The sequence below is a fragment of the Xiphophorus hellerii genome, chromosome 8 (assembly GCF_003331165.1).
Source record: "Xiphophorus hellerii strain 12219 chromosome 8, Xiphophorus_hellerii-4.1, whole genome shotgun sequence".
In the NCBI taxonomy this organism is placed as follows: Eukaryota; Metazoa; Chordata; class Actinopteri; order Cyprinodontiformes; family Poeciliidae; genus Xiphophorus; species Xiphophorus hellerii.
In genome coordinates this window covers 27,184,874-27,212,801 of record NC_045679.1, presented here as the reverse complement: position 1 = coordinate 27,212,801, position 27,928 = coordinate 27,184,874, and the positions used below count along the sequence as shown (strand labels likewise).

The window sequence follows — 27,928 nt, the reverse complement described above, 5'->3', positions numbered from 1 at the left end:
CGTCTGATGTGGTTTGTTTTTTTCTGTCCCTGCAGCTACACTTACACTTAGGACTGGACGATAAATTATTAACGGTTTATATCGCGACAGATAGGTGATCAGTATCAACAGGTGATGAATGTGGGGTGGAGTAAAAGGATAAAACAGGAAAGATTACGCCACCAGTTTGGCTGTGTTTCAGATCTTTAAGCAACTAAAATACTCCCGCTTCAAATTGAGAGTTCTCAACTTCATATGTACTTTAATGAAAACCAGGGGATGAAACATTTCACATAAAAACGATTCCTCTGATATATTTAATGACGGATACATTTAGAGAGCATTAAAAGAACTGAACACCAGATGGCATCATGGGCCAGCTGAGGCCAGTATTCCACATTACATAGTAAGTTATGTTTATTATAAGTGAGGTTATTTTCAAACAACTCAAAGTATCGGCTTCTTAAAAATTCTTACATTCATGAATCTAAAATTAAGGCCTTAATATGTTTAAAATTATTTGTTTAAAAAAATGTTACATTTATGGAGGACCAATAAGTTGACCTTAAATATGTTAATCACAAGTCTTACATTTTGTAGTGGCTGGACTATTTAATCTTGCATATTCTATGTAGTTCATTTTTTCTCACTTTTCTGTCAAGCAAAACATTTGATTCACATGCAGACATCATAACATTCAGTGACTTGAAGCAGTTGAGGCTAACTAACTAACCGCTAACTAGCTGCTAATTGTACCCCTGCTAACTAACTACCTAGCTTTTTTGTGTCTGTCCTGAGTATTGTAAGCATATTTTTTTGACACTTGGTTGGATGATGTTCTTCTTCGCCACTGGCTCGCTTCTGTTGCCAACCTTTATAAGATACTATAAGCATTCTGTGTGAAAAAAAGTTCAGCCATAATGGCATTAAAAAGGTCTTTAAAAACCTTAAATTTAAGTTGGTGACGCCTGCAGAAACCCAGCAACTGCTCTGTGGTTAGATGGAAAAAATATTAGGTAACCTTGGGTATGATTTAAAGTTCAATTTATAAAACCACCGGAATCATAAGGAAAAGTTAAACATGCAATAAAAATATATAATTCCTTCTTAAACTTCCCGGATGAGAAATGATTTCCTTCGACTTCTCTTTCCAGTGGTTAGCGCCTTCCTTGTCTCATCTGAAAGAAGCCTTTCAGACTCAGACTATTGCATGCAGGAGGCATTCTCAGTTAGACTGACTGTACTTACAGAGAAAGAGCGATCACTGGTTGGCATTGGCCTCTCAGTCGACCTGCTGTCTCAGTTTACTGCCTGCATGTCTGCAGAAGTGTGTGCAGTAACAACAGAGCGCCTGCTGACCAGAAGCACACCAAAATACTATCATTCTGTCATTTCTGCACATAAAGGAGGATGCAGTCAGATGAATATATGTCATGTCTGCGTGCCGTAAACCGGACCGAGTGTTCGAGCTCCTCGGCACGCCGACCCGGGCTTTGTTTAGAAGCCGTCAAGGACAGGCTGTGGCTGGCCTGCAGCCCACATTCCTGCCCGGCACCTTGCATGAGGGCCGACAGTGTGTGCGTGTGTACATGCAGGAATCTGCTGGTTGAGCAAACACATAAACATGTTAATGTAATTAGCATTTTGAATAAATGTTCAAGCCGCTGCGTTTGGTGTTGAGCACTCCTGAAGAGGGCCCAGTTTCCTGCTTTGCGTGACTTCCTGTTTGAGCTGCAGTGGATGGAAATCGTGCAAAAATAATATTTCACAGTGTATTATATTTCCATTGCAAACAAAACAAAACCATCAAACAAATATCCAAACTGCAAATTCAGATAAAAATATTCTAAAAACGCAGCAAGTTAAAGTTTCGACTCTTTTAATTTTTCTCTGCGTATTCCTGCACTTGCTTTTGGTTTGCAGTTTTACTCCAGCATGTTTGTGTTTCCTGTGTCTGCAGCATGTTTCCAGCTGTCATAGTCTGTATTTTTCTGTGTATCTCTCCTTTAAAGAGCATTTTACTTATAAAAAGTAAAACAGTTACTGTTTGGCTTATATTGTGTTGCAAAAAGACGCAGACCTGTTCCCAAAGCGTCGGTCTGGTCTGCTTGTCCCGGCCTGGTTGTCTGTGTTTTCCTAAACATCAGACCAGTGAGCTCCGTTCTTATCTCATAGACTGAGGAACTCCTGAAGGTCAGCGACCAGAAGAAAGGAGGAAACGTTGTTCTATGTAAACGTTGTTCTATCAGACCGTTTTCAGCGGTAGTTTATTTAGTTGAGGGAGTTGATCATTTTCTATGACAGACAAACACAAGAAGCACATTACTGCAAAGTAAATGTTTCATGGTTTTCCAAATGTGTCACAAATAAAATTCTAATCAGTATGGCTTGTGAAATACAGACAATAGATGGCCATTTCATAGCATGTTCATATTTAGAGTGGCCCAGTCAAAGTCCAGACAGAAATCCACCTGAAAACAGTTACTAATTTCAGAGGCAAAAATTGCCATCTGTAGATGTGCAAAGAGACACGGGAACTTAAAGACTTCTTTACTTTACAAAGTATTGACACAGTGAAGCTGAATATAAAGGCACTCCACACTATTCAGATTGTTGTTTGTAAAACACATTTGAAAGTCGGCTCTCATTTTCCTTTAACTGCACAGTTGGGCAGCGCTCTGTGGCTGCAGGTTCCTGGTTTGATTCCCTCCAGCAACGAACTGAATTCATTTTAAGGAAACTCATTTTATGTCTCGACTTTTTCATCAGAACGGGTTCTGTTCGCTCTCATCGTGTTCTTTCTTTTCTCAGGTTTCTTACTTTATACTTGAATCTTTAAATGTAATCATATCTTCCTTTGTTTTTTCTATCATTTTTAAAATCCACAGCTTTCTTTGGTCAACAGCTGTTGTTATTAATGTGCTTTAAACATGAATGTGACTTTATTACTTCAACAAATCCAAATGAAATATGCTGAAGTTTGTGGAATGAGCCACAACTATCAGAACCGTCCTAAAATAATGGCCTGAGTCATTTTTTTTGCCCAAAACAGTTCCCCCCACAAAAAAATTATCTTTTGAGAATAAAAAAGTGTTAATTTTTGTTGTTGCAGAAATTGACTTAGGTCATTATTTTAGGAAGGAGGCCACATGCACTGTTTGATCTCTCCTGCATTATGTTATGCCTGCTGTTTTATGCATCAGTAGGATTTTCCTTATGTCTATGCAGGAACCTTGGACATGAATAACATTTTGTACGTTTCTGTCTATTTTCAGTGTCAGTGTTTCCTCGTCTTCCAGGCATGTGTGTGCGTGTGGGGGTGCGTGTGTGTGTGTGTGTGTCTTGTTGGGACCGTTTCTGCCCTCACTGCTACAACAATGCCACACTCTCTGCTGCCTCTCCCTGCTTCACCAGCCAGTTCAAACCAGTTTCTGTTTATCAGCCGTACAGACGCAGCCTGTATAACAGAGCCAAAACATTTTTCATGTGACCTCTCATCATTTGTGTGTGTGTGTGTGTGTGTGTGTGTGTGGGGGTGTGTGTGTGCGTGGGTGTGTGTGTGTGTGTGTGCTGGCGTGTGAGCGTAAATGTGTTCTTATGAGTCAAATGAAAACAGAGCGATGGGATTCAGGCAGGATGAGTTTTCCTGCAGAGCGGCTGTGAACGGCTGGTCCTGCTCCCTGACGCTCCGCCGCTCCTCCTGTCTGATCCTGGGTAAACCTGCTGTGTCAGCCGGCGCAGGGAGGGAAACATCTGCGTAGGACGACCTGCTTCCATTGCAAGGCGCACTTATAATCCAGAATAAAGCTCTAAAGGAAGGAGTCGTATCGCGCACCAGAAACCAGACTATTCCAAGTGAAACAAATATCTGTGTGCTGATAATCTCCAGTGAGATGTTGCTGAAGGATCCGGTTCAAACTGGTTTAGGCCCCAGCCTGCTGGCGGCGGAGCTTCACAGCTCTGCACTCATCTGGCAAAGTCTCAGCTTTTGTGAAGCAGGAATGTATATTGAAATCAATTTCCTTTTCCATAGGAAGCCCTAACAAGGATTTCCTCTGCATAGCAGATTCGTGCGTTTTAGATTACAGCGACTAAAGTTTGTCTTTTGGCTAAAATGGAATCTAAAATTGGGGTCAAATTTAACAGTGAGACCAAGCAAACCGTACTGGGATTATTTGGGTGAAAAAAAGTAGAGAGAGAGAGAAAAAAAATCGAATTTCAGATCATATCTGTATCAGTCTGCCTATAATTATATGCTTTGTGCTCTAAGTGACATGATGTATTATTTATTCTGCATTATATTTAGAAATCCTTACTGCGCGGTCAGACCCGTTTGACAGAAGGTTTGTTGCAGTTATTTCAGATTCAGTTTATTATTTATTTCACGTTGGCCGTTCTACTCCTAACACTTATGAAAGTTGCTTTTACATGTTTGAACAAGCCTGTGAAGCTCCTGGTGTATTTCAGTGAGCTGTTCTGGTGCAGCGTTATTAAATACATTTATAATTCAGGACATTTAGGTCAGTGTTTAAAAAAGAAAGAACGCTTTAAGTCAACTCAGCTGTCTCTCTGCATCAGATCGATATTGGCCGATAGCAAACCTCAGGCATCGGTATCGGTATCGGAAGTGAACAAAGTGGATCGGTGCGTTCCTCGTATCTGGGCTCTGATTCTAACGCTTCCCTCTCCTGCCTCATTCTAAGTGCTTGGTTCTCCTCAGTTATCTCTGCTGTAGGCGTAAACTGCTGCAGGATGAACTCAAAACTTTTCCTCATCACACAAGTGCTAACTTTTTCTCTTCTCTTCTTGTTTTTCTTTTTTGGTCTGGCATTCTGATTGGCTGTGGCGCCTTCTTGGACTTCAACTGCCAACAGAACTAAACTCCCTCCTTCTCCTGGTACTTTTTGTTCGGTCTTACATAGGAAACACTTCCACATCAGATCTTCTGTTTCATTTTTTGCCCGGTTCTGGTTCTGCTGGAGGTTTCCTGCTGTTAAAGGGGTTTTTTCCTCTCCACTGAGGGATTGCTGTAAACATCACCAGGTCTGCTGTCGCTACATGTTGGAGTGAATGCTGCTGGTCGGTGACTCCAGGCAGTCTGGCGGGTTTACTGAGATTCAAACGTTTTTAATAAATTTGAATAATGAACTGAACTTGATGCTTTTTTTCTTTTTTAATAAACTGCGTGGAATGTTTGTATGATTGGACTGAAATGACTTGTTGACGTGTTGTGAACTGGCGCTACAGAACTGAACTGAACTGAATGAGGCGGGACAAAGTGACATCCACTGATCAACTGAGCCTGATCAGTTGATCAAACATGGATCATTAATAAAGGGACAGCTTGCAAAGCTCCCTGTTATGGATACTAGTAAGCATTACAAGCAAAAATAGAAGTGAAATCAGTGTGAGGTAGAGAGATTTCATCTGGAACAGACAGTGTGAACAGTAACTGAGATGTGACCTCCTGCTGTTTGACATCACTGAAATCCCTGGCCAGACACATTCCTTCATAACTCATATCACTCTTCTGCTGAAAACAGGAAATGTTCTAATTTCCAGGTAGGATGGACTTCCAGAAGAAATGTGTAGTAGATCGGTTTGGGTTAGAGCAGTCAGTGATGTAAGCTGCTGACATGATCAGAACTGCGCCTTTAAAAGCCTTTACCTTCACCAGAGCTCTGCTGGCAGCGCCATCTTTCGTTTGCTACTTGAAAATAGTTGCTTAGATGTAAATATTAGGTAGGTTATTACATTTTAGATGATTTGCGATAAGCACAATTAGGTGTATCTTTGCTTCCCTTGATAGAAAATAAAAGGAAATGTGAGAAAAGTTTGTGTTTATCACAACCGACACTGTCGTCACATGATAACTAACAGTATTCTGGTTATTTCTCTCATGTCATGCAGCTCTGCCTGGGGAGGTGATGCATTCAGGGCAATCCGGAACAAAAACCTGTCACAGCTGGAAACTGTTTAAGATTGGGGCAGAGCTTCATCTTTCAGCTGAATTGTTGGATTTTCCTCAAATTTTTATTTTGAAAAAAAAAAACAACTCTTAAAACAATATATTGAAATATATTGTTTCCTGTCTCCTCACAAATACTTCATGCTGGATTGTCTAATTAAAACCCCAATGTAGGTTCAGGCTGTGGAAAAACGTGGCAAAGCCCTGTATCCTGTTGCCATAGCAACAAACGATTGAGTCATTGGATTATTTTAGAAAATAAACCTTTTATTTGATCCAAAGTTGATCGTGAAAGCAACGAGGTCATGACAATAATATATAATGCACAGAAATGGAATAAACAGCAACAGAGTACATGAAAAGCTAGTGCAAAAAAACCCTCAAATATAAAAAAATATATTGCACTTGGTAATCTGAACTTTTAGGTGGAAGAAAATGTGTTTGAACATTCTTAATCTGATATAAATCTCTGTAAACATTGATCTGGTTTTTTTCTTTCTTTCTTTTTTTTTGCGTTCCAACATCCGTCCAGGTCGTGGAAGAATCTGCAGCTACACAGGCTTCATCTCAGAGCAGAAACCAACAGGCAACTTGTGGTTCACTGTCTGGGTTGGTCCGAGTTGTGCTTTGTCCTAACATTTAAGTCGACACACACCCTGTAGCCTTTACACACACACCCACACACACACACACACACACACACATACACACTCGACTTGAGCTCGAAGCCCTTGAGTTGGTCGCTCAAATATGCGACACGTTTCTGTCGTCATCGTCTTGTTTCTGGTTTGAGTTGGAGAATCTCAGGGAAATTCACCGGACTTCCGCTGGAGACAGCTCTCGTCGCTATGTGCCAGTCAGAGCGCTGCGGACGTTCCGTCTACTGAGGCATGTCGGCCTGCGGCGTTCTGAGAGGAAACCGGTTGGAACGGCATGTGCAAACCTCTCTGTGAGGCGGGAGGAGACGTCTTCTGAGCGGTGGTGGGAGGGGGGGAGGGGAGGGACAGGTATTCACGCCGCTGTCAGAGGACATTGGATTTGTCCTTGTCTTGAGGACAGCAAATGGTTTGTCCAGCGTAACCCTGGACCGTCTCGTCCATGAGTCACCGTGGACTCCGTCGGTCGGCTGTCCTCAGGTCAGCAGGGGTCTGGCCACATCTACAGTGACATCCCGGTGAGAAGTCATGTGGGACTTCTGGCTGAGCATGGGTAGACTGGGTAGGACCCCCTCAGCGGGACGGACACATGTCGGGTCTCCGGACGTCTGCAGTGCCACATACCTCCACGGTGTCAGGGTAGGGGTCCACCTGAGGAAAGGAGGGGGGAATTATGACACTGAATTCTCTGACTCCCCTGTAAAAGCCTGTTGCTACTCAGCAGGTAAGGGTTCAGCTACTTTTCTTTTCATTTCGCTCAGTGTGAATAACATAAAGTACTAATAACTTCACATCTAGCTTTCATAGATAATACAACACAAAGTGAAGTAATGTCAACCAGCTCTGTGTGGCCCCTGCCTATTTTTGCAGCCACTTGGCGCTGACTGGCTGTACAATAGAGAGGAAGACTGTAGATGTTAGCTTCTGCTGTGCATAATAATGAATATTAGGATGTATTTAATTTCAAAGGGGGTTTCAAGAAGTCACAGATTTAGTTTCGGAGAGGACGACTGTGGTCCCTCACCCACTGTAGCTACACAAAGCTATCAATGTAAAAACGGCTGTTTTTGTGATGCTAGCTGCTCCAACTCGGCTAATCTTTAACATGATGCTACGGACAGTTTAAAAATTATGTGGTCATTTTGTCTTGGTGTTAAAACTGTAAAACAATGTTTCACAGATATATTGTGACGTCACCTCTGCTCCTAATATAAAAAATGAATGAGCGCTCACAGCAGGAAGGCTTGACAAAAATATCCTGAATGCTCATCTGCAATCGATGCCAATTGGAGAAAGTTTTAGAAAAAGCAGAGATGAGAAAACGTCCACAAAACTCTGGCTTGGTGCTTCCCTGATTTTAATGAGTTTTAATTAATCACATTTTTTGCTGAATTTATTTAATATTTTGGACACATTTTATTTACACTGAATTTTTCAGCGATTTGCATTCATCAGTTTTGGTTAAGCTACTTTAGTTTTTTATTGGATTTTATAAACTTGTATTCAAAGGCCTTAAAGCTTTTTTACCTTCTTAATAATATTTGGCACAATATTGCAGGAAAAGCGTTTGCTGCACTTGATCAACACAAACTCTTACAATAATTGTGCACCAAAGTTTGTGCACGCCACATTTTTTTTATTGAAGTGTTTCTTTGAATCTTTCTGATTTGTCTGGTTTATCTTGTGACATTGTAAAGGTTCCTGTTCTTAGGTCCAGTTCTGTGAAAAATTGTAGACATGTTTGCTTCAGTGTGGACATTTTGTGGACATTTATTGCAACAGTTTCTAACTTACTTTTTATTTTATTTTTTTGCATCTTTCTGAATCGCAATATTAAACCTGTTTTGTGTGTTTTAAATAAGTTTTCTGCATTTCTTACGTTTACTACCTTGTTAACACTAAACCACTGACATGCTCTGTGTTGTGTGTGTGTGTGTGTGTGTGTTTACCTCAGAGTAGAGTGGCGGGGGGAGATATCTGAACTCTGTGATGTATGTCAGCACAGATCCTTGGTCCTCTCCCTCCCCATCAGACCTATCACAGCCCTGCAGACAGTTCCGCCTGTGCGCCTCTGATATTGCCAGATCGCTGTAGCTTGGTGGAGCTGCAGAAAACAAGCAGGTGTAAGATATCGTTCTGTCCCCAAAGGAGCTGCAGGGCGGAAAACGTGGGTTTAACCCCGTGCGTACCCTCAGCTCTCTCCGGCAGGCCCATCCAGCTGACCGAGCTGCAGTTGCTGCTGATGCTGGAGGTGCGGGTGGCGCAGGCGTGGAGCGGTATGGTGCCGATGACCAGAGGCAATGAGAGCGACAGGTTCAACCCGCCGGGAATGTCCACGTACACCTGGAGGGAAGACATGCTTTCGAGTTAGCAGGAGCCACTGGTATCTTTGTGTTGGTGAAATTCAGCTGCACACACACACACACACACATAATATAACAAGAGGCAACTTCACAATCAAAGCAATAGGAATGTGAGGAATATAAATACCCAGGGCTTCTAACCCCCTGCCGCCTCAAACATCTTAACCTTGTTATTCACCTTTTCTTCAGAAAAACATCAAACAATGGCGCTCTGAACAGTTCCCTTATATCACCTTACCCAAAATATTACAGCTGAGCCAAAGTTCAAGAAGCCAGAGAAGTAAAAACAAAGGAGCGGTCATGCTGGGGATTAACGCTTTACCAGCCCTCAACAATGTTTCATGAGTTTATGCTATCAGAGAGTCATCAGCTTGGAGATTAGTGAAGGTAGTCAGGCTCCTACATGCTTTTAATGTTTTACTAAGTTTGTCTAGTTTATGAGTTACTGACAATCACTGTTTGTTTTTATTCCTCATTCGGACAGGAGATGACAGACAAGCTAATAAAACACACAGCATGGATGCTCACTCGTTTGTCAGCTGTTGTTGTATTTTGTCTCCTTTTTTTGTAGACTAATAAACTTTCTTATTGTTTCTTATTGTTTTTAACTATCATTACATTCTCAGCAATAATAAAGGCCTAGGCTACCATTACTTATCTACCTTTTGGGTACCACTGGGGTCAGGGGCTGAAAGATTTCAGTTTACTTTTAATCTACACTTCGAAGTTCCTGTGGCAGCTAGCTGCGCTGTAATGCTAACCTTACCTTTTGTGGTCAAATAACAGCAAACAATATTTTGATCAGCATCACCACCGACTAGGACAGTTGATGTTTTTGCTGTTTGATATTTTTGAAGTTTTCTCAAAGTCGTTGTCTCTCTAATTCACCACAAGGGGAACTGCTGCTCCCAACTTCCTGCGCCAGTGACTTATAACGCATATGTGAAAAAACATACACATCTTACAGTAATAGTATCTAGTCTTATGCTATTCAAAACTTTTTTAAAAATCTAGAAGTATGGATAATTAATCTGTTCTTTTGATGTGTTTATGGAAAATGGTAGCAAATTTAGTTTTTAGTGTTTTTAATGAAAGTTTTGTTCACATGTAATTCTGTAGATTCATTTTAGAATTTGAATTGAAAATTTTATTGTGAGCATGTGATTTCATTTTATAAATATGCATGATTACCTAATGTGTCTGTAAAAGGAGCAGCAAGAAGCATAAGCTTATTTAATCCCTCGGTTAATGAACGTTACCAGTTGACCCGAGTCCTTCACACACTTCATGTACGTCTCAAAATGCAACTTCATTCACATCTCCGTTTTCCTAATGCTGCATGTTTGTCACCAGACACCGATGGACAGCGGGAGGGGAAGCACTTAGCTTGACTCTCCGACAGTCACCCTGTACTCACCATGAGGGCGTACTCCACTCTGATGATGGGACAGTCCAGTATGGAGGGCGACACCGGGGGGATCTTGAGCAGCTTGCCCTCCCAGCTTTGGCTCTTCCCTTGCTGCAGAGGTTCTCCCCGCAGGTTGGACACCAACTGCTGGATCTGCCTGCCCTTGCCCTTGGCGAAGAAGGTCTGTGTCTGGTACAGCGCCGCTTTGGGCACCACGACGCGGGACGAGCAGTTTTCCACCTCGGCAAAGATCTGGATGGACTCACCTGGGAGAGAGGGGAGAAGAGATCAGTCTGTCAGACTGAGAGAGGAAGGGACACAGGTGAAACTTTAGAGGGGAATACTGAGAGGAAGAGGAGGATGAACGTAAAGAAGAGGCGTGGCTCACCTGGTGTGTAGCCCTTCCGCTCTATTTTGGCACTGAGGGAGATTGGACCCGACGCACAGAACCAGCAACACAGAGTCTTCTCCTTTGTCCCGGCCTGGGGGGCCTGTTCACACACACACATACACACACACACCATCTGATTTAGCAGGCGATACTATTAAAGACGCCGATGAATAAAGCAGCAGCTCCTACCAGCAGGAGAGGCGTGTTGATGTCGATGTGTTCGAACACAATGAACTCCTTCTTGACTTTGACAGGCAGCAGCCAGGGCCGGTGCAGCTCGGCTTTCACCCAGTACCGCACGCTGCCGTGCTTCCCTTCAAACGAAGTGGCCAGAGCCCTGCAGGAGAGAGGCGGAGTGAGGCCCAGAAACGTGGGTGGTCCGGTCAAACCCAACTCAAGCCTTTCCTTCAGGCCAAAGCTTTAATGACTTTCCTGACCCTGCATATTTTCTGAAGAGCTGAAGCTGCTTGAGACAGAGTTAGTTTTAATTGCTTCATACACGGTTGGTTGGTTAGTTTAGTTCAGGGCTCCAGGCGGAGGTGTGGGGCCCCGTCAGAGGCTCCAAATAGGGCTTCAGATGATCAACATGAAAGGACACCTTTCTCCTAACGGAACTTTGCATCAGATTATCCAGGCTGAACTCTGAGGACACTCACATCTGAGGCAGGTTGAAGCTGAAGGCGAACTCATGCAGGCCGGCGTGCAGGACAGTCATGCCCTCCTCCAGAGCATCTTCATCTGAAACACAGAGAACAAGTGTTTGAATTCCGCTGTAATTCATGAACATCACTTTCTGGCCCGGGACCCACAGACCATGGTGATATGTGACAATACATCAACTTTTAGACTGTTTTTCCTCACTTTTAGTCAATATTTAATAACTATTATGTTTAGCATAAATGCCTCACACCTTCTGACTTTAGGGGGTTTTTTGCAGTAGGATAGTTCCTTTGGTCTTTTTATTTTCAAGAAATCTTTTATTTTGTTCTTGGAAGCCAATCAGAAAAATGAGCATGGCGAATAACATTTCAATGGATAGTTTTGAATTATATTTTATAATAATAATATAATAATTTATTATAATAAATTATAATAATAATAATGATTATTATTATTATATAATAATAGTTTATAATATATAATAATAATTTATAAAATCTGGAAAAGCAGATTTGGTTTTATGCAAAAAATTTATTAGATAAGATTTTATATATATATATTATTATTATTTTATTTCTTCCACCCAGCTTTCTAAGGACCCTCTAGCATTCCCGGACAGGCCCCCAACAGGGAATGCTACAGGCACTTTATGTTGTTCTTTTGTAATGTCTGTAAAATGTTACAATAGTTGAGGCGATTAATTTGAATTTTTTGTTTTGATTTTGTTCGTGTCTTAAGATATATTATTTTGTCCGTGTTTAATCTTTTTTGCACTGGGAAATATGAAAAGTCGTGTTATGAAACAATCAAGCAGCCTTTTTCTTCCCCGTTTTGACTGGAATGTTTTATGTCTGTTGGCAATACAGAAAATACACGTTTCCGTTGGTTTCAATGTGAGATTATCTGATAAGTCATTGATTCCCACACTTTGGATTATGAAGCCATTCATAACTCACAAGAATGAGTTCAGAAATGTTTGTGTGGTTGTTATACCAAGATTGTATGTAAACTCAGCTGGTAGTTGGAGTCGAGAGTCTTTTTCACTGCTGTTTTGTAGGCCAGAAAATGTGAGAACCAGTAATAAATACCAACTCTGTTGCAATATTTACATTGCGATTATGAAAAATTTAACCTTTGATTTTGATAACAATATTCATTTTGACAATTTCAAAACCTGTGGAATGAGAAGCACTACTGTAATATTTTAAAACTTGCTACTTGTTAGACTGTTCCCACCACTGTGTTTATGTCTATGCTGGCACAATCATTTGCATTGTTTTGTTTGTTTGTGTTTTAATCATTTTTTATGACATTTCTGTTCTTGCCCACCTGAGATACTGTACTGTACATCATCTGTTGTGTTTTTGAAAGTTCAGACATGCACATTTGGACATTTTAAAAAATCATGTAACTCAGTTGCACAATAGTGAGCACAATATTTCTAATCTAATAACTGTCCAGTATATTTATGTTATAATCCTGTATATCGTATAATTATTACTACTATTATTGCTAATCTTGTTTTTTGTATAATTTTTTTTAACACCTTTGGAACTTTTTGTGTGTGACCTTATGTCTGATGCTGCTGTTACACCTGAATTCCCCCTCTGTGGGACAATAAAAGCTATTTCTGTTTCTTTTCTAAATATTTGTAAGAAACATATTTGGAAATATAGAGGTAAATGTGTTGCTACGGCAGCTTGTAAGGAAAGATATGAAATAAAGATGTCAATGGAAAATAAATACGCACAGGACTGCAAATAGGTGAACCAATGAATAAAAAAATACTCACTACATTAAATAAAGATACAAACAAATAAATAAATAAATCATATTTGTATTTATACATTACTATTTAGTATACTTAGAAATGTATTTGAGGTTTTTTATGCTATCTTTGTCCCTAGATGAACAACCTATAGCTGTATTCCTGCACCTCAGAGTGCTAAGCTATCAACACGTGTAGCGAAGCTAAACAGCAGTCAAAGGAAAAGCTTCAGAGGGAGAAACGTCATCGTGACCTTCCTCACTTCCTCATTTCTGGTGTCATCTATCAGTTCAGTTTGTGTAAGAGTTCTCAGTCCACCCCGCCGCGACTCGCTTCCTGCCACCTCATCCTGCATCTCTGCAATGTGAGCGCGACGCGAGACACTTCCTCTATGTGTGTGTGTGAGCGAGAGAGAGAGTTTGCTGCGCGTGCGGGCGGGCGGCCGGGCGTGCGCGCGAACCCAGTCACTGGCAGCGCAGCTCAAGCAGGAGTAGACCGGTATGAACCAGACTGAGCAGCTTACTCTAGCTGGAAACTCCGACGAGCGCGTCGCAACTCGGCCTCCTATTGGCCAAGCACGTGAGACGAATTTAAAGGGACGAGCGCTGATTGGCTAGTTGGCCCGCGAGCTAACCGCCCACACGAGTGGAGCCCGTGGAGTGTGTGGCCTGAGAAGGTGGAAGAAGGGGCGAGGAAGGAGAGGAAGGGTGTTGTTACTCTAAAGATGAACTTCAGGTGGACCTGCTGTTCTCACGCGAACGCTCCGCTAACACAAACCGTTGTTAATGTTTGCTTTATTTCAGCCAATAAAGTTGTTTGTTTCCGGCCTGTTTTCCTGAGTTTTTCCTTTGTGTTCATCTGAACATCTTCTTCTAAAACAACAGTAGATACTGGAGAACATGATCTTATTTGTTTTGGGTTTTTTTTTTTTAAATCAAATCATTTTTAAAATGTTTTAAAATGAGGAAAGGAGAGTTGTTTTAATTGTATAAAGTATGCTTATGTGTTGCTATCAATTTGAATGAATAAATTACTTTAAATAAGCTAAAAGTGTCAAGACACAATAAAGAAAAAAAACCTTTAAATACATCCTATTGTATTGCCATTGTGCATTCTAAAATATATATATATATATGGAACCGAGTGATTTTTTAGAAGCAGTTTGATCACCTTTTTATTCAAACTTGTTAAAAAGTAAAAACGCCTTGTTTCCGTTTGTGTTCGTTAACAAATGCCAGAATTGAAACTTTTTATGGGTTTTGCATCAAATATATTTGAAGTCTGAAGAACCTTTGGGGACAAAATGAGATATTCATATTATTTTTGTAATTTGCTAAGCAAGATATTAACAAATTATTCCCATCAATACTGACAGCGGACAAATTGCCAGATGTTGAAGGTAGAGTAATATTTCTTTAGATGCTGTATTGGGACTCATGCGGTGGAATAATTAGTTTCTTACAATCAGCTAAAACATGAGCCTCGGCTCTTGGATGCTCTGGGGTCATTCACATGCTCCACTGCCTGAGTCCAGCCAAGCTGCAGGGTCAGAGGTCAGCACATCTCTGAGTGCAGCTTGTATTTCCATAAAGGTTTAATCCAACGGTCTATTTTGCATCTTATTTTATTTATCGCCAGGGCAACAGAACAACAAGACTGTGAAAAGTGGAGGCAGGCTTATAGGCAGCAGCTGAAGCATAATTCCCTACACACACACACACACACACACCAACACACACGCACACACACACGCACACACACACACACACTCAGACTGAGAGTCAGCCTGGTTCTCCCCTCCCCTCCCCCTGTCTCTGGCAGTTTCTGAACAGGTTTGAACCGCTTCTAACAAAGGGAGTAGCCAGATCTGTCCTTATCATTGATGTCAGCAGTGAAAATCGCCTTTCCGCATGTGTCGTTCAGAAAAAGTTGGTTTAAAACTCAAAACCTTGACGATCACTTTGTGTCTTTGATCGCTTTTATTGTACATTCGAAGCGTTCGCAACTTTTTAGTTTTCCGCAACTCTCCACAAGGAAGAAGAACAACAACAAGTCGCGATCAGAAGGTTTAGATTGGACAGAAATCAACCCCTAAAAGCCTCCATCCGTCCCGCTGCTGCCGGCGGTGAAACGGTTTATGAACACACCGAGCAGAGGAGCTGCAGTTCGGGCATCAGCTGTTGCATCAGTACCACTGTGACTGATGGACTGCGCCCTCTGTATTCCTAAAGTTTTCTATGTCAGAAGTTTGTGGTGATCATCCTCATCATCATCCTCATCCTCGCTCTTACCTCTCTCCTCTCCGATCAGGGTGTCGCAGTGATGCAGGTAGTCCACCTCCTCCGTGTAGTTCTGGGTGTAAGCGGTGTTGGCCCCGGCGTTTCTCGACTCCGTCCACCGGACTTTGGCGAGCCCCCGCGCGGTGATGTCCAGCCTCTTCACCCGCACATCCCCGGTCACCTCCACCACCACCCGCCCGGAGACCAGGTCTCCCCCGGAGAACACGGGCAGGTTGTTCTCGTTCAGGCAGTCGAAGTAGACCGCCAGGGCCTTAACTTTGCCCAGCACCATGATGGAAATGCTTTTAGAAAGCCAAATAAAAATAAAAATGTAGGAAAATGTGTATTTAAAAAAAAAAAATAGGAGTCTATTGAGGAGAAGTTGGGAGCGGGAGCAGCCTGGGGCTGCGGGTGCCCAGCATAGAGCCGGGTCTGCAGCTGTCAGGGATGGCTCATCTGGCAGCTGATGGTTCGCTTCAGCTCTCCTCCTCCTGCAGCTCTCCTCCTCCGGGTGCTCTCTCTCTCTCTCAGCTCCGGCTCAGCCTCTCTGCTGCCGTCTGCATGCAGCGGCTGCGCTCTTAAAGCCTCCGCTCTGGGGGAAGAAAAAAAAAACAATAATAATCCCACTGAGCATGTGCGCTCCGACCAACCGGCCTGCGGCTGCGGCTGCTGCTGCTGCTGCTGGGCTCAGCCTTTTCTAAACAGGCGAATCTGTCTCCGACGAATCTTATGAAACGGTAATTATATAAATATATAAAAACATGCTGGAAGGACTCTGTGCAAAATGGTGAAGTTGAGAAACTGCAACACCAGTGGAAGATGGTGGAGCATGTTGGCCCGCCTCTCAGCTGGCGGCGAATGGAGTTTGAAAAAAGTTTGTTGTTCTTTTTGTTGATGATCAGCAAAAAGATCAGAATCTTGCAGAAATATGAGCTTTTTCAGTTTGTTTGTTTTCTTATTTTAAATGATCTTATTGTATAACTTTGTAGCATGTCTGTAGGGCTACAAATTAAATGATCAATATGCCAGTTTCATTTCCGGTTTTAATTATTGAATACGCTAATAAAAAATAAACGATTCAATTTAATAAATAAAATAATAAAACTTATTGTATAAGAAAGTAGTGAAATAAAAACTAAGTTTTTATTAGATAAAAACTTAGTAAGTTTATGGTTTTATTTAGAAATAGAGAATTACTAACGGATCTCAGGTGAGGGAGGCCCGCAATGTTAATAAATAATTGTTTCAACTAAATGGTGTCACTGCTGTTAACCCCTCTTTCTTATAAAAGTTAATATCAGTTAATTAAAATATGATGCAAAAGTAAAAAAAAAAAAAAAAGAAAAAAAAACAATAGCTTAAAGTGAAACTGTGGCAAAAAAAGTATTGACTTCATTACAGATTTTTTTCTGTTTTTGCTCTTTTTGACTTTTAAAGTATCACACTTATACAATAAAGTAAATACAAACAAGCTGTATTATAAAACAATACATTTACCTACTAAGTTTTAAAAAGTTCATCCATATGTGAACATTTATAAGACCTAATATTTTCTTGATCCAGTGTTGGCAACAATGTCTGGCAGTGAGTCGTTTACAACTGTGGGGTTTTGGACAAGTCAGCTGTGGATTATTAAAATGTAATTTATAATTGGATTGTTAATGTATTTTAGTTCAAAACCTTTCAAATGGAATTAGAATCTCCAGAAAACTATAACTACGTCTATAACTTTGTTTCTCATCTGTTTTTAAATGACTTTAGTCCAGGGCATGATGTGTTACTTTCAGCTCTTCGTGTCTACTTTGTGAAGATCTAGATCTAAGGTGAGATTTTTCATCTTATCTCATATTACAGTAGATTTTCCTGCGGTTCAGCAGCTGTTATGCTTTCTTATGGATTGGTGTTACATCAATTTAGAAGCCATCAGCAGGAAGGAAGAACTTCACATCTTTATGAGCTGCCTCACTCAATTCATCTCCTGACCGCTATGACTGAATCCCTGCACTGATCAATCCTTGTCTGGTTCATGTCCTCAGTCCAAGCACAGACTGCAAGAGTTACAAAATTATCAGACTCAATACCGACTCAGCTAAAATAAATATGAAATCTGGATAAAACCAAGTACACATTTACTGCTTCCATATGGTTGAAAGGTGTTCATAGTTGTAGAGTTCAACCATTTTTAAACAATTTGAGACCCGTCATATTGAGAGAAAGATTCTTTCCCACCATTAAGTCTGAGTCTTCCAAAGGTCTCATCACTGGATGGGCCAGGAAACGGTCCATAAAGAGCTCAGTTGACTATAAAAAAACTCAACAACTTTTGCTTGGCTTAAGTTTCACATGTTTGAATCTGACTAGCCTGCATAGGATTGTTGAACAAAAACCTTATGATGACTGAGACCAAGGCAGAAAAAGCAAAGCAACTTATTAGCACAAATATTTTATGTCAGCTGTTAAACTGATGATTTGTATGTTTTGCAGCCACAAGAACAGACCAGAATGCAGTCATCGAGTTGACCACAAACTCCATTGTATAATTAATCAATCCACTCATTCATTCAATCGATCCACCCATCCACACATACATAGATAGTCTTCTGCTTTTCCGGAGACCCAGACTTCCTTCTCCCCAAGCACTTGTTCCAGCTCCTCTGGGGGAATACCAGGGAGTTCCCAGTCCAGCCAGGAAACTGTCCTTCCAGCGTGGCCTGGGTCTTCCTCTGGAACATCTCACCAGGGAGGCGTCCAGGACGCATCCTGACCAGATGCCTGATCCACCTCAACTGGCTCCTCTCGACATGAAGGAGCAGCGGCTCTACTCTGAGTCCCTCCCGGATGACCGAGCTTCTCATCGTATCTCTAGGGCCCAGACACCCTACAGAGAAAAGTCATTTCGGCCGCTTGTGTCCGTGACCTTGTCCTTTTGGTCATGACCCAAAGCTCATGACCGTAGATGAGGGTGGGAACGTAGATCAACCGGAAAATCAAGAGCACCGCTTTTTGACTCAGTTCTCTCTTTACCGGTACAACGCTCGTTCACTGCAGACGCTGCACCAATCTGCCTGTTTGTCTCTTTAGCTCCATTTTTTCCCTAATGTGTGAACAAGATCCCGGTATACTTAAACTCCTCCACTTGAGCCATGACATCCCCTTTGACTCAGATAAGGCGCTCTACACTTTTCCGGCTCAAGAATGTGGTCCCCGGTTTAGGGGCTCTGATCTTCATCCCGGCTGCTTCAGACTTTTCTGCTAACACCTCCAGTGAAAGCTGTAGATCACAACCTGATGAAGCCAGAAGGACCACATTATCTTCAAAAAGCAGAGGTGTGATCCTACAGCCACCAAAACAGATCCCCTCAAATTATTCAAGCTGCAGTATATAACTTTAATAAAATGTTTTCTCTATATTTGTTAAAGCTGGCACCATGTCGTGACAGTTTGTTATGAGACAGATAATCTGTGAAAAGATCAATCTAATCCTCCTGAACTACATTACTGGTTAAAGTAATGCAACGTTCTGGCCAAAAACAACCAATCAGAACCAGGAGGAGGGGCTTAGTGCTGTCAATCAACTTCATTCACTCACTACTAAATGTTCTAATGGTGGAGAAACAACATATCGTTACAATGAAAATGTTTATCTGCCGTCACTGGTAGCCATGCTAACTAGACTAAGCATTCAGAACAGGCTATGCTAGCTACAGCATAGCATAGAGGGGGAGAAAAGAGGAGCAGCCACATGAAATAGTGATTGACAGCACTAAAACTCTCCTGCCACTGACTGGTTGTTTCTAGCACTTTAAGAAAGCAGAGGAAATAGATTTTTCACAGATTATCTCTCATACCATACTGTCACAACATAATGACAGTTTTAACAAATATATGGAAAAAATTTTTTTTTTATAAAAGTTACATACTGCAGCTTTAATTTCACTCAGGAGAGGACGGGTCAGGAGGGACTAGAGCTGCTGCTGACTGACTCATCTGTTGTTAAGTGGTAAAAGGTACAAGTTAAATATATGAATATCTTGGTAATTTTTTTTCTTCGTTCATAGAATGCCAGTTAAAAGGAGGCAAACAGTCTGTAGCTGAGCTAATTATGCTAAATGGTTGATAATCTCACACAGTCTACCCACCTCTCTTGGAGAAAAACTGGGTTATAAATTGACACTCTTGTTTTTTTCTCCCTCTCTCTATTTTTTTGTGAAAACCTAACTTTATTATTTTTCTTAGCAGCATAGTAACAGCCACAGTCGTTCTTGTCTTCCACTGACTTCTGCTGAACAGCGTCACCATCAAGCTCCAAGCAGGAACGAACCATTTCATGCAGATTCAGGGGTTCAGGGCAAATATGGACGTGTGTTTTTTGATCTGGGAACATTTGAATTTTACTGCTAAAAACTATTTTAGCAACCACAATATGATTCATTTTGTAATTGACAGGGTCCCAATTTTTTATTTTTATTTCTATGAACAAAAACTAAATAAAGAAATAAATTGTGGAGGGCCCCTTTTCGGTTAGGGGCCCTAAGAATTGTCAAAACTTTTCCCCCCTCTACGGCGCCCCTGGTTCAGAGAGCTAAAAAAAAAAAAACTCTATCACCATCAGGGTGTTTATAACCAAAGGATTCTTCACTATGATCAGTCAGGTTTAACCACCAAACTAACCAAACACGAACAACAAAGGGCACAGCAGTAGATGGAGGGACGTCAAAATAACGTCTGAACGAAGGAAAATAAGGAGAGAAAACAGCATGTCCAAGGTTGGGCCTGCAGTTTGGAGAATATCTAACCCTGCTCGCTTCCAGCCTCATTTCTGCTGTCCGTGTTGGTCGCTGATAAGTGAGCGTTCTGGAATGACATTTCCCGTCTGCACTGTGGCCTAGCCAAAGTCGCTGCTGCAGAAGTGCAACTGGCAGCTGCAGAGCAGTTCCCTTTGCATTGTGAACAGATTTATACTGAGGTGAAACGTTTTTACCACCATGTTCTGATCATCAAAAGGGAACAAAAGCTCCAACCAGAGGAACCCAGTTTAAACCAGAAAAACACTTAGACAGAGACATTAGCTTTAGATGAATTACATCACAAAATCTGCATAAAGTCTTCATTGACCTGCTTTACTGTAGTTTGAAAATATGAAATGATGTAAAAATCAATGTTAGTGAGACATTCATGAAAACACATTTGGACGTCTCTGGGAATCCTCTGATGCTGTACAGGAACATTTTAAGTGCTCAGCAGTTTGACACTGGCTGTTGATTTTCTTTCTCATGATATTTTGTGTATTTTCTCCGGGGGACAGATTTGAACAGCAGGCAGGCCGATCAGGAAAAACTCCCTGCAGAAAACTGGTCAATCAGTTCTGACTTTAAAGTTCTAAAATGTGCAGTACTTCATGGGTAGTTCAAAGGCATGTTGACAGAAGGGGTCAAAGGGACGGATGACTGGGAGTCAGGATGGTAACCTGGGTTGTCTTACTGACCACGGTTTGGGAGGACGAGACTCATCTTAGGGAATGACTTTTCCCTCCTGCAGCAAGGAGGAGTGCATCAAGATGAAGGATGAGTCGAGGAAACAGGGAAAAGGATGAGGGTGATGGGAGAGGAGAGAGATGAGGTGAGGACTAGTGAAGGGTTGAAGGCGTGACGGACTGTGAAGGATGGGTCAACTGGGTATGAGTAGACTGCTGGACAAATGGTTGCTGCTCCCAAACTTAAGTTAACATATTAACTTCATCTTCAGTTCAATTCAAATTTACTTTATTGATCTCAAAGGGAAATTAAATGTAATTGATACTAATTCAAGATTCCTCAGTTATTCTAATTCTATGGCTTGGTAATTTTCCTTCCTGTGCAATTCCACTCGATTAAAATCTCGCTTCACAGGCATTGTGAGCTTTCTTCCCTTCACTTGGATTTCTCTGGTAGATTTTCTACAGGAGGAGTTGTGGACAATAACATTGATTTTCTGCGCTATTTTATTGTTGAGGTGAACGAAGCCATTTGGTCCGTGATGTTAATTCCAAATAATGAATTAACTTCAACAGTCGCCTCGACTGGATCGGCACTTCTCTCTTCGCAGTGGAGGACGGTTGATTACAGTACGGACAACGTCCAGTAAGCCATAGCGTCGAACTGGACTATTACATATGTCAAGGCTAATGTTAATGATTAGGTAACATTTAAAATTTTAACAGAGTTCATGCCTCCAGGAAGCAATCGTTTACTCAATAGTCGAGGGTCCAGACTCTGTGGATGAAGCAAAGTGTACAACAAAGGTTGGGTTTTACCAGGCGAAACCTACCCCTGTCTTATGAACACTCTCTCAAAATGTTGCCTTTTACTAAACTTTACTCAACTAGAACCTTACCTTAGGCATATCTGAACCAATTCCATTGATACTGATGAATCCCATAACATCACTGATGCAGGTCATTAACTGTTCCTCGTTTTCAGGGACTGCATGGTTGAAAAAGCATTTCCTACTTTCGCCTCAAAGCAACAATGTACATGACCCAGTTGTGCTGGCGGCTTACTGAGTGGAGTCCAGCTTCCTCCCCACAATCCAAAAATATACATGTTAGGTTAACCAGAGACGGTCGGCCCCGTGTGACTCTGAGTTGCCCTGTGATGGACTGGTGACCTACTCAGGGTGTACCCCGCCTCTTACTCATAGGTTAGACACCTGTACCCTGTGCCACAGGGGTTCTGGAAATCACTAACGGTTGGTAAACAGTGATGTAGCCGTTAGCATCAGGCCACTGTTTCCTTGTCCAATCTGAGATGAGCTCAATGCCAGAGAATTGGGATAGGTTTCTGCTCAGTCAGCTCCCTTAAAGAATTTCATCCAGCTGTAACACTGTTGCGTAGGTCAAGATTTGTAAGAAAGTTCCAAACATGTGGCAACAATTCTGCGAAGAAAAAAAAAGAAGTCCTTCTGTTTTTCCTGTTTTGTCCCACATACAGGAAGATGTAAATGTTTCAGATCATCATCTAACCTGCAGTACCAGACAAAGATCATCTGAGTAGATACAAAATGCAATTTCCAAATGATGTTTTAGTTTATTAAAGTTGCAGTATGAAACTTTTATAAGAATATCTTTTACATATTTGATAAAACGGTCACCATGTCGTGACAGTTTGTTATGAGACAGATAACCTGTGAAATGATCGATCATCTCTTCTTCCTCCATCTGATTACATGGGAGAAAGTTAAAAAAACAAAAAACTTGTGCTGACAATTTAGTAGCTCCCGGTCACAACTTGTCATAATTAAGTTGTTTCCATAAGTCGTTGCCACGATTTCTTATTTTTTTCTCTTCCATGTCACTAGACATGTTCCATACTGAGCAACTATTACCAATCCCAACCAAAAGCAACAAGTCACAGCCAGGAGGAGGGTCTTAGCGCTGCCAGTCAATCTAAACGTGATTGATTGACAGTGGTGGAGAAACAACTGACATGTACACACTTCTCCAAAAGAAAGAAAAGAAAAAGACTAAATCAGTATTTGTTTAAGAAACATGCACCTGTTTTCATGTAGCTTTACAAATCCTTAGATAATGACTTTGTGACTGAAGCCGGCGGGTTAAATTTGATGAAAGGATTTGGAAAGGCATGTGTTAGGGCAGGAACGGGAAAAGGGGCGGGGGGGGAGTTAAAGGGGGCTTGAGCCCCTGCCCCTTGTATCCTTGATGCCCATAGTACCCTTTATGAGGTTTTTTTTTTCAAATTTTATTTTTCAATTTTAAATTTCTTAAAATCTGTATGTCAGAAGGCCTGTTTGTGCCCCTCAACAATAATGTTTGGCTGCCCTCAGTCTAATAATGACTCTCAGAGCCTCCATGTTGTTCAGACTCCGGGTCCATGGTGAGGAGGAGGAGGATCTGTGCCCTCTAACTATCAAATTATGGGCAAGAATATTTTTTCATACACTGGTTGGTGAATAAAAACGTAGGTCTGATGTTGACATTAGAAAAACTGTTTCTATTTATATTTTTATAATCATCCTTGCAATAGCGAGACAAAACCCGCCTCACCACTAAACACAGAAATGCTTCGAATCCAGAGAAAACTTTTGACTTTAACTTCATCATTCTGCTAAAGGCCCGGTTCACTACAGGCAGCTTGAGTCGGTCCACCGACAGATAGAAAGAATATCTGTCTTTATATCAGACATCCTGATATAAGACACGGTACCGACTGTTACCGCGAGTCGCAATGCAGCTCAAAGCCCCAGTACCACCTGGTACCACCTGCTCTCTGTTCGTTCTGCTTCTCCTTAACGTTTCTACCAGGCGGGTTAAAGCCACTGCTGACGGGATCTGGGCTGGAGGTTCACGACTGTAAATAGAAGTTATTGCAGAACCTCAAGTCCTAAAGGAAGATTCGGCCCAAAGCATTTAGAGTCACAAAATAAACATCAGAGAAAATATTGTAGCAATAATTAGAACCGCAGCAAAAAGCCAAACATGCCACAATGAAATGAATCAAAATGTCCCCAAAGCATCGGAAACCCGTCCTACTAAGAACCTCAGCATCACTAACATGTTTAAATATGGATAAAGTGAATCTGTGAGAGAGAGACCAGGTTTATTGGCCCAGTTTAAAATCAATCACTGATTATTGGTTATTTTACTGTGATGTGTTTGTGAACAAACCCAACTCAAACACAAAGATTACACCATATTGCAGCCATGGTAACATAACAATCAAACTATCAAGATGATTCTTTAAACTTTTACAAAGTAAACTTCCTAATTAAATCCTAAATGTACTATTTATTTTTCTCAGCTGAATGCATTAAATAAAATGTAATAACATTGTCATTCTCTATAAATGATGCTACAGGTTTAGATCTATGGTCTGTGTTACAATTCAACCATTTCTAGAGGCCCCTGAATGTCTGGAGGCCCCTGAATGGCCCCTGCCAGCAGCTACTGAGTTTTCTTTGCCTTGATATCTTATAATTCTAGGTCTCAGTGGTGCTAACATTAATCTATTATATAGAGTTAACCCCTTTGAGCTTTTTGATCTATAAATCAGTCTGCAGCCAAGTTGTTCTAGAGGTTAAATGGATATTATTAGGGCTTCATTAGTAAAATGGCAACAAATTAGCTTATTTCATAACTTTATGACCTTTGACCTTCTCTCTTCTGGTCTGTTTAACAGCTACAGTCTCAGATCAGCTCAGCCCTCCAGGACTGTCAGCAGCAGAAACAGAAACTTTATACATGTTGGGGAAAATATAGACTAGATTTGCTTTGCATTTCCCCGCATGATGGCAATGATACAGTAGGATCCAATTAGAGTCTTGATTAATATGGGTTGTTGCTATGTTGTTGTACAGAGTTTTAAGATCTTGTTCAATGTGCCCCTTTTTAAACTTTGAGCCCCTGCCTCTCCAAAGGTCTCTGTACGGCCCTGTGTTAGGGGCCACAGACTGCCGATGGCGTCTGGTGACTTTCCCTGCTGTCTGGATCCAGTGGTGCTGGTTGAACAGGGGCCGGTCCGTGGAGCAGACATGCTGAACTTGAAATCGGATCTTTGTTAGCTGAAGTTATACACAGCACAATATACAACAAGAAGAGTTTTTACACATGCAAAAAACAATGAAAAGATACAAGCACCTAAATACACCTGTATATGTACATGTCTACATATACACATACATGTGCACTGATAGGTTTGTAACCTATAAACACATACATAACTTTATGTGTGCTACACCCAGGTTGAGGGAAGATTTTTTTATTTTCTTAGTTTTAGATCTCAGTGATCTCTGATTATGATGACATCTAGCAACTGAAATTGTTTTGGCAATAAAAATGGAAGGCAAATCCTGCCAAAATGACCAAAAACTGTAGAAATAAATACATGTCTTGATAATGTAAATAGTGTGGCAAATATTGTAACCAAAGAAAATAACTTTGCAAACTTCTCTGATTGTACAATATGATATAAAGTAATTGTTTATCATTTTTCAACAGTATTAATATAACATTGCTATTCTATCATTTTCATTTTTTTCACCAACATTGTTTTCATTAGTTTTCTTTGTCAATCACTTTTTTTCCCAAATGTTTTCGTTTTCAGTACTTAATTAGCGCAATATTTTCATTTATTTCAATCAATTCAACTATTTTTCTACATTCTGCATTTAATATTTTACTATTAAATACTGAATATTTTTAAATCATGTTGATTCATTTTCTCCTCTATTTTCTCTTCCCCAGTTTTAACGGACATTTGTGTGATTTGTATCGTGTGAAGGGAGGAAGAAAAAACGTTGGCTTCAAAAATCAGCACAAAAAAATCGACAGCAGATGTCAGGGCTCGGTTAGACTGATGTCAAAATAATTAGTATCGCCATCGGTCTTAAAAAAAACAACCTATGGCGATCAACCTTTAATAATAACTGACCTAAAACAGAAAAATAGTCTTACTCAAGATGTTGAAAAGAAAAGGTTGTCTCTGAAGACTATAGATGTAAATATCTGTTTCAACTGTGGATGATCGTACTAAAGGACTCGTTTCAACATGATAATTATGTAAAATGTGGCCAAACCAACAGAAATGGTCACCAAATGCTGAATGAATTTTTTTCCGTGGTCAGCTCCCCCGAACTAAATCCTACTGAAAACTGTTTGCTGATCTGTAGAGAAGAGAGCAACAGAGACAAACCGACTCTGGAGAGTCTGGGGGGAGAGAGGCAGAGAGGGGAAAAGACCCCTCGTTTTATTTGTCTCAATAAATATCCTGACATGATGACATCACCACTGCATGCTTCTACTTAATGTCCTGCTTTCATGATGTAATATCAATGTAGTGTGATTTATGGGTTGTTGTTTTTTTTTACATTTTCTATCAATTTCACCTAAAGTCAAATATTCCTTACTTGTTGTGAGCAGTGTATTTTATTGCTTGTTGTAATTTATGCCCAAGGTCTATTTTTCCACTGAGAAGAGTTGCTGTTATTGGTTAGGGGTTGGTTTTAAAACTAAGGTTTGAACTGAATTTTGGGTAAGGCATGTACTAGTAATGGTTAGAGTCTAGATCTGGAACCTCACTGCTGGGTATTCCTTTCTCTCTGTCATACCTCCCTTCCCCTTTACCCTTACACACACACACACACACACACCCACACGCACACACACACGCACACACACACACACACACACACACTAAGCTTTATTTCTATCCACATTAAGAGTTTGTATTGATTTCCATTCATTTCTATAGCCTAGCCCTGACTCTTCTCCTAAACCTAACCAGTCCTGGTTTCAGCTCTATGCTCAACAAAACTAATGCTAATGACGCCACCTGCTGGCCAACGTTTTAACACAACCTGGAAGCAGAGCGCCTCTTGTTTTATTCATTGTAGGCATATTTCTCCAGCTTGATATTTGTTGACGCTATGAACGCCAGAATTTATTTTTTTTTTAATTAAAAAAACACATCGTAAAAGCCCCATTCATGAGGACCTTTAGCTGTGTGTGAAACTGTGTGTGTGTGTCTGATTTATTTTGCTTTATTGACTGGCTGACCGAGGACAGACCTGCAAACTCACATCTTTGAGTCCCTTTAGGAACCTGAGTAAGAACTCAATAGAAGCTGCAGCCAGGCTGTCAAACTCAACCAGCTGGTGGGAGTCCAGCCGTCTGCCATCATCCTGCTGAAATAACCCAGTAAAGTTGGGATCACGTCTCCCTGTTGTTTCATTATGAGCGACGGCAGCAGCAGCAATGCCTCACAACATGCACTGATCTGGTGACAGTTTTAATCTGGGCAATATTACCTTCTGTTCAGGACGAAACAACAAGCTTATCTATCATCTGTGGCCTGGAAAACTTTCCTGCTGCTTATTTTCATGTTCATCGTCTCCTGTGGCGGCAATGAGCAACAGAAAGTTGCTGTTGACCCCCGTGACCTGATGACGGTGAAGTTGGTGTTTGATTCACAGCGTCCGCTATCTGGTGCTAAAGATTCATTTCAGTGAAGTTTGTTTTAAATAGTCCAAACTGCATTTGGGAATTTCTAATTCAAAATATTCCTTATTCACACTGCTCAGAATCTGGATAGTAGCTATGAGTAGCTAGTCAAACTCAACCAGCTAGCTTGACAGCTAGCTAGCTAGCTATGTGTGTGGAATTGACTTCTTTGACCTAGTTAAAAAAGTCAGTTCCACTTACTGCACAAATCTTTGTTTGTACAGTAAAAACTCTCAGGAAACACCACTGATATTACCTGGATGGTTTTTTGTCATATTTATCATGAGGAACATGAAGCCTTTGTGGTTTAGTTCTTTCTAGATCTTTTACAATTAATATTCATTTAGATTTCCTGCGAAGCATATTTAGCAGTGGTAAGTCAGTCAGCTCTACTTTCAGTTGCGTTTGGTGGAGGTTTTTATATCAACTTCCCTTTTCACCGCAGAACCGACTGAATCTGGAAT

At 41.0% G+C, this 27,928-nt stretch overlaps 1 protein-coding gene across 1 annotated transcript; it reads right to left on the bottom strand.

Moving 5' to 3' along the window:
• Window positions 1-6,193: 6,193 nt before the first annotated feature.
• Window positions 6,194-16,464, bottom strand: LOC116724745 (arrestin domain-containing protein 3-like). The gene is made up of 8 exons (XM_032570467.1): window positions 15,485-16,464; window positions 11,422-11,503; window positions 10,955-11,102; window positions 10,763-10,865; window positions 10,384-10,640; window positions 8,793-8,946; window positions 8,553-8,707; window positions 6,194-7,254 (listed from the first exon to the last, which is right to left on the bottom strand). Exons 1-8 carry the CDS (start codon window positions 15,762-15,764, stop codon window positions 7,177-7,179), a joined length of 1,257 nt encoding a protein of 418 aa, XP_032426358.1. The 5' UTR covers window positions 15,765-16,464; the 3' UTR covers window positions 6,194-7,176.
• Between the last annotated feature and the right edge of the window lie 11,464 nt (window positions 16,465-27,928).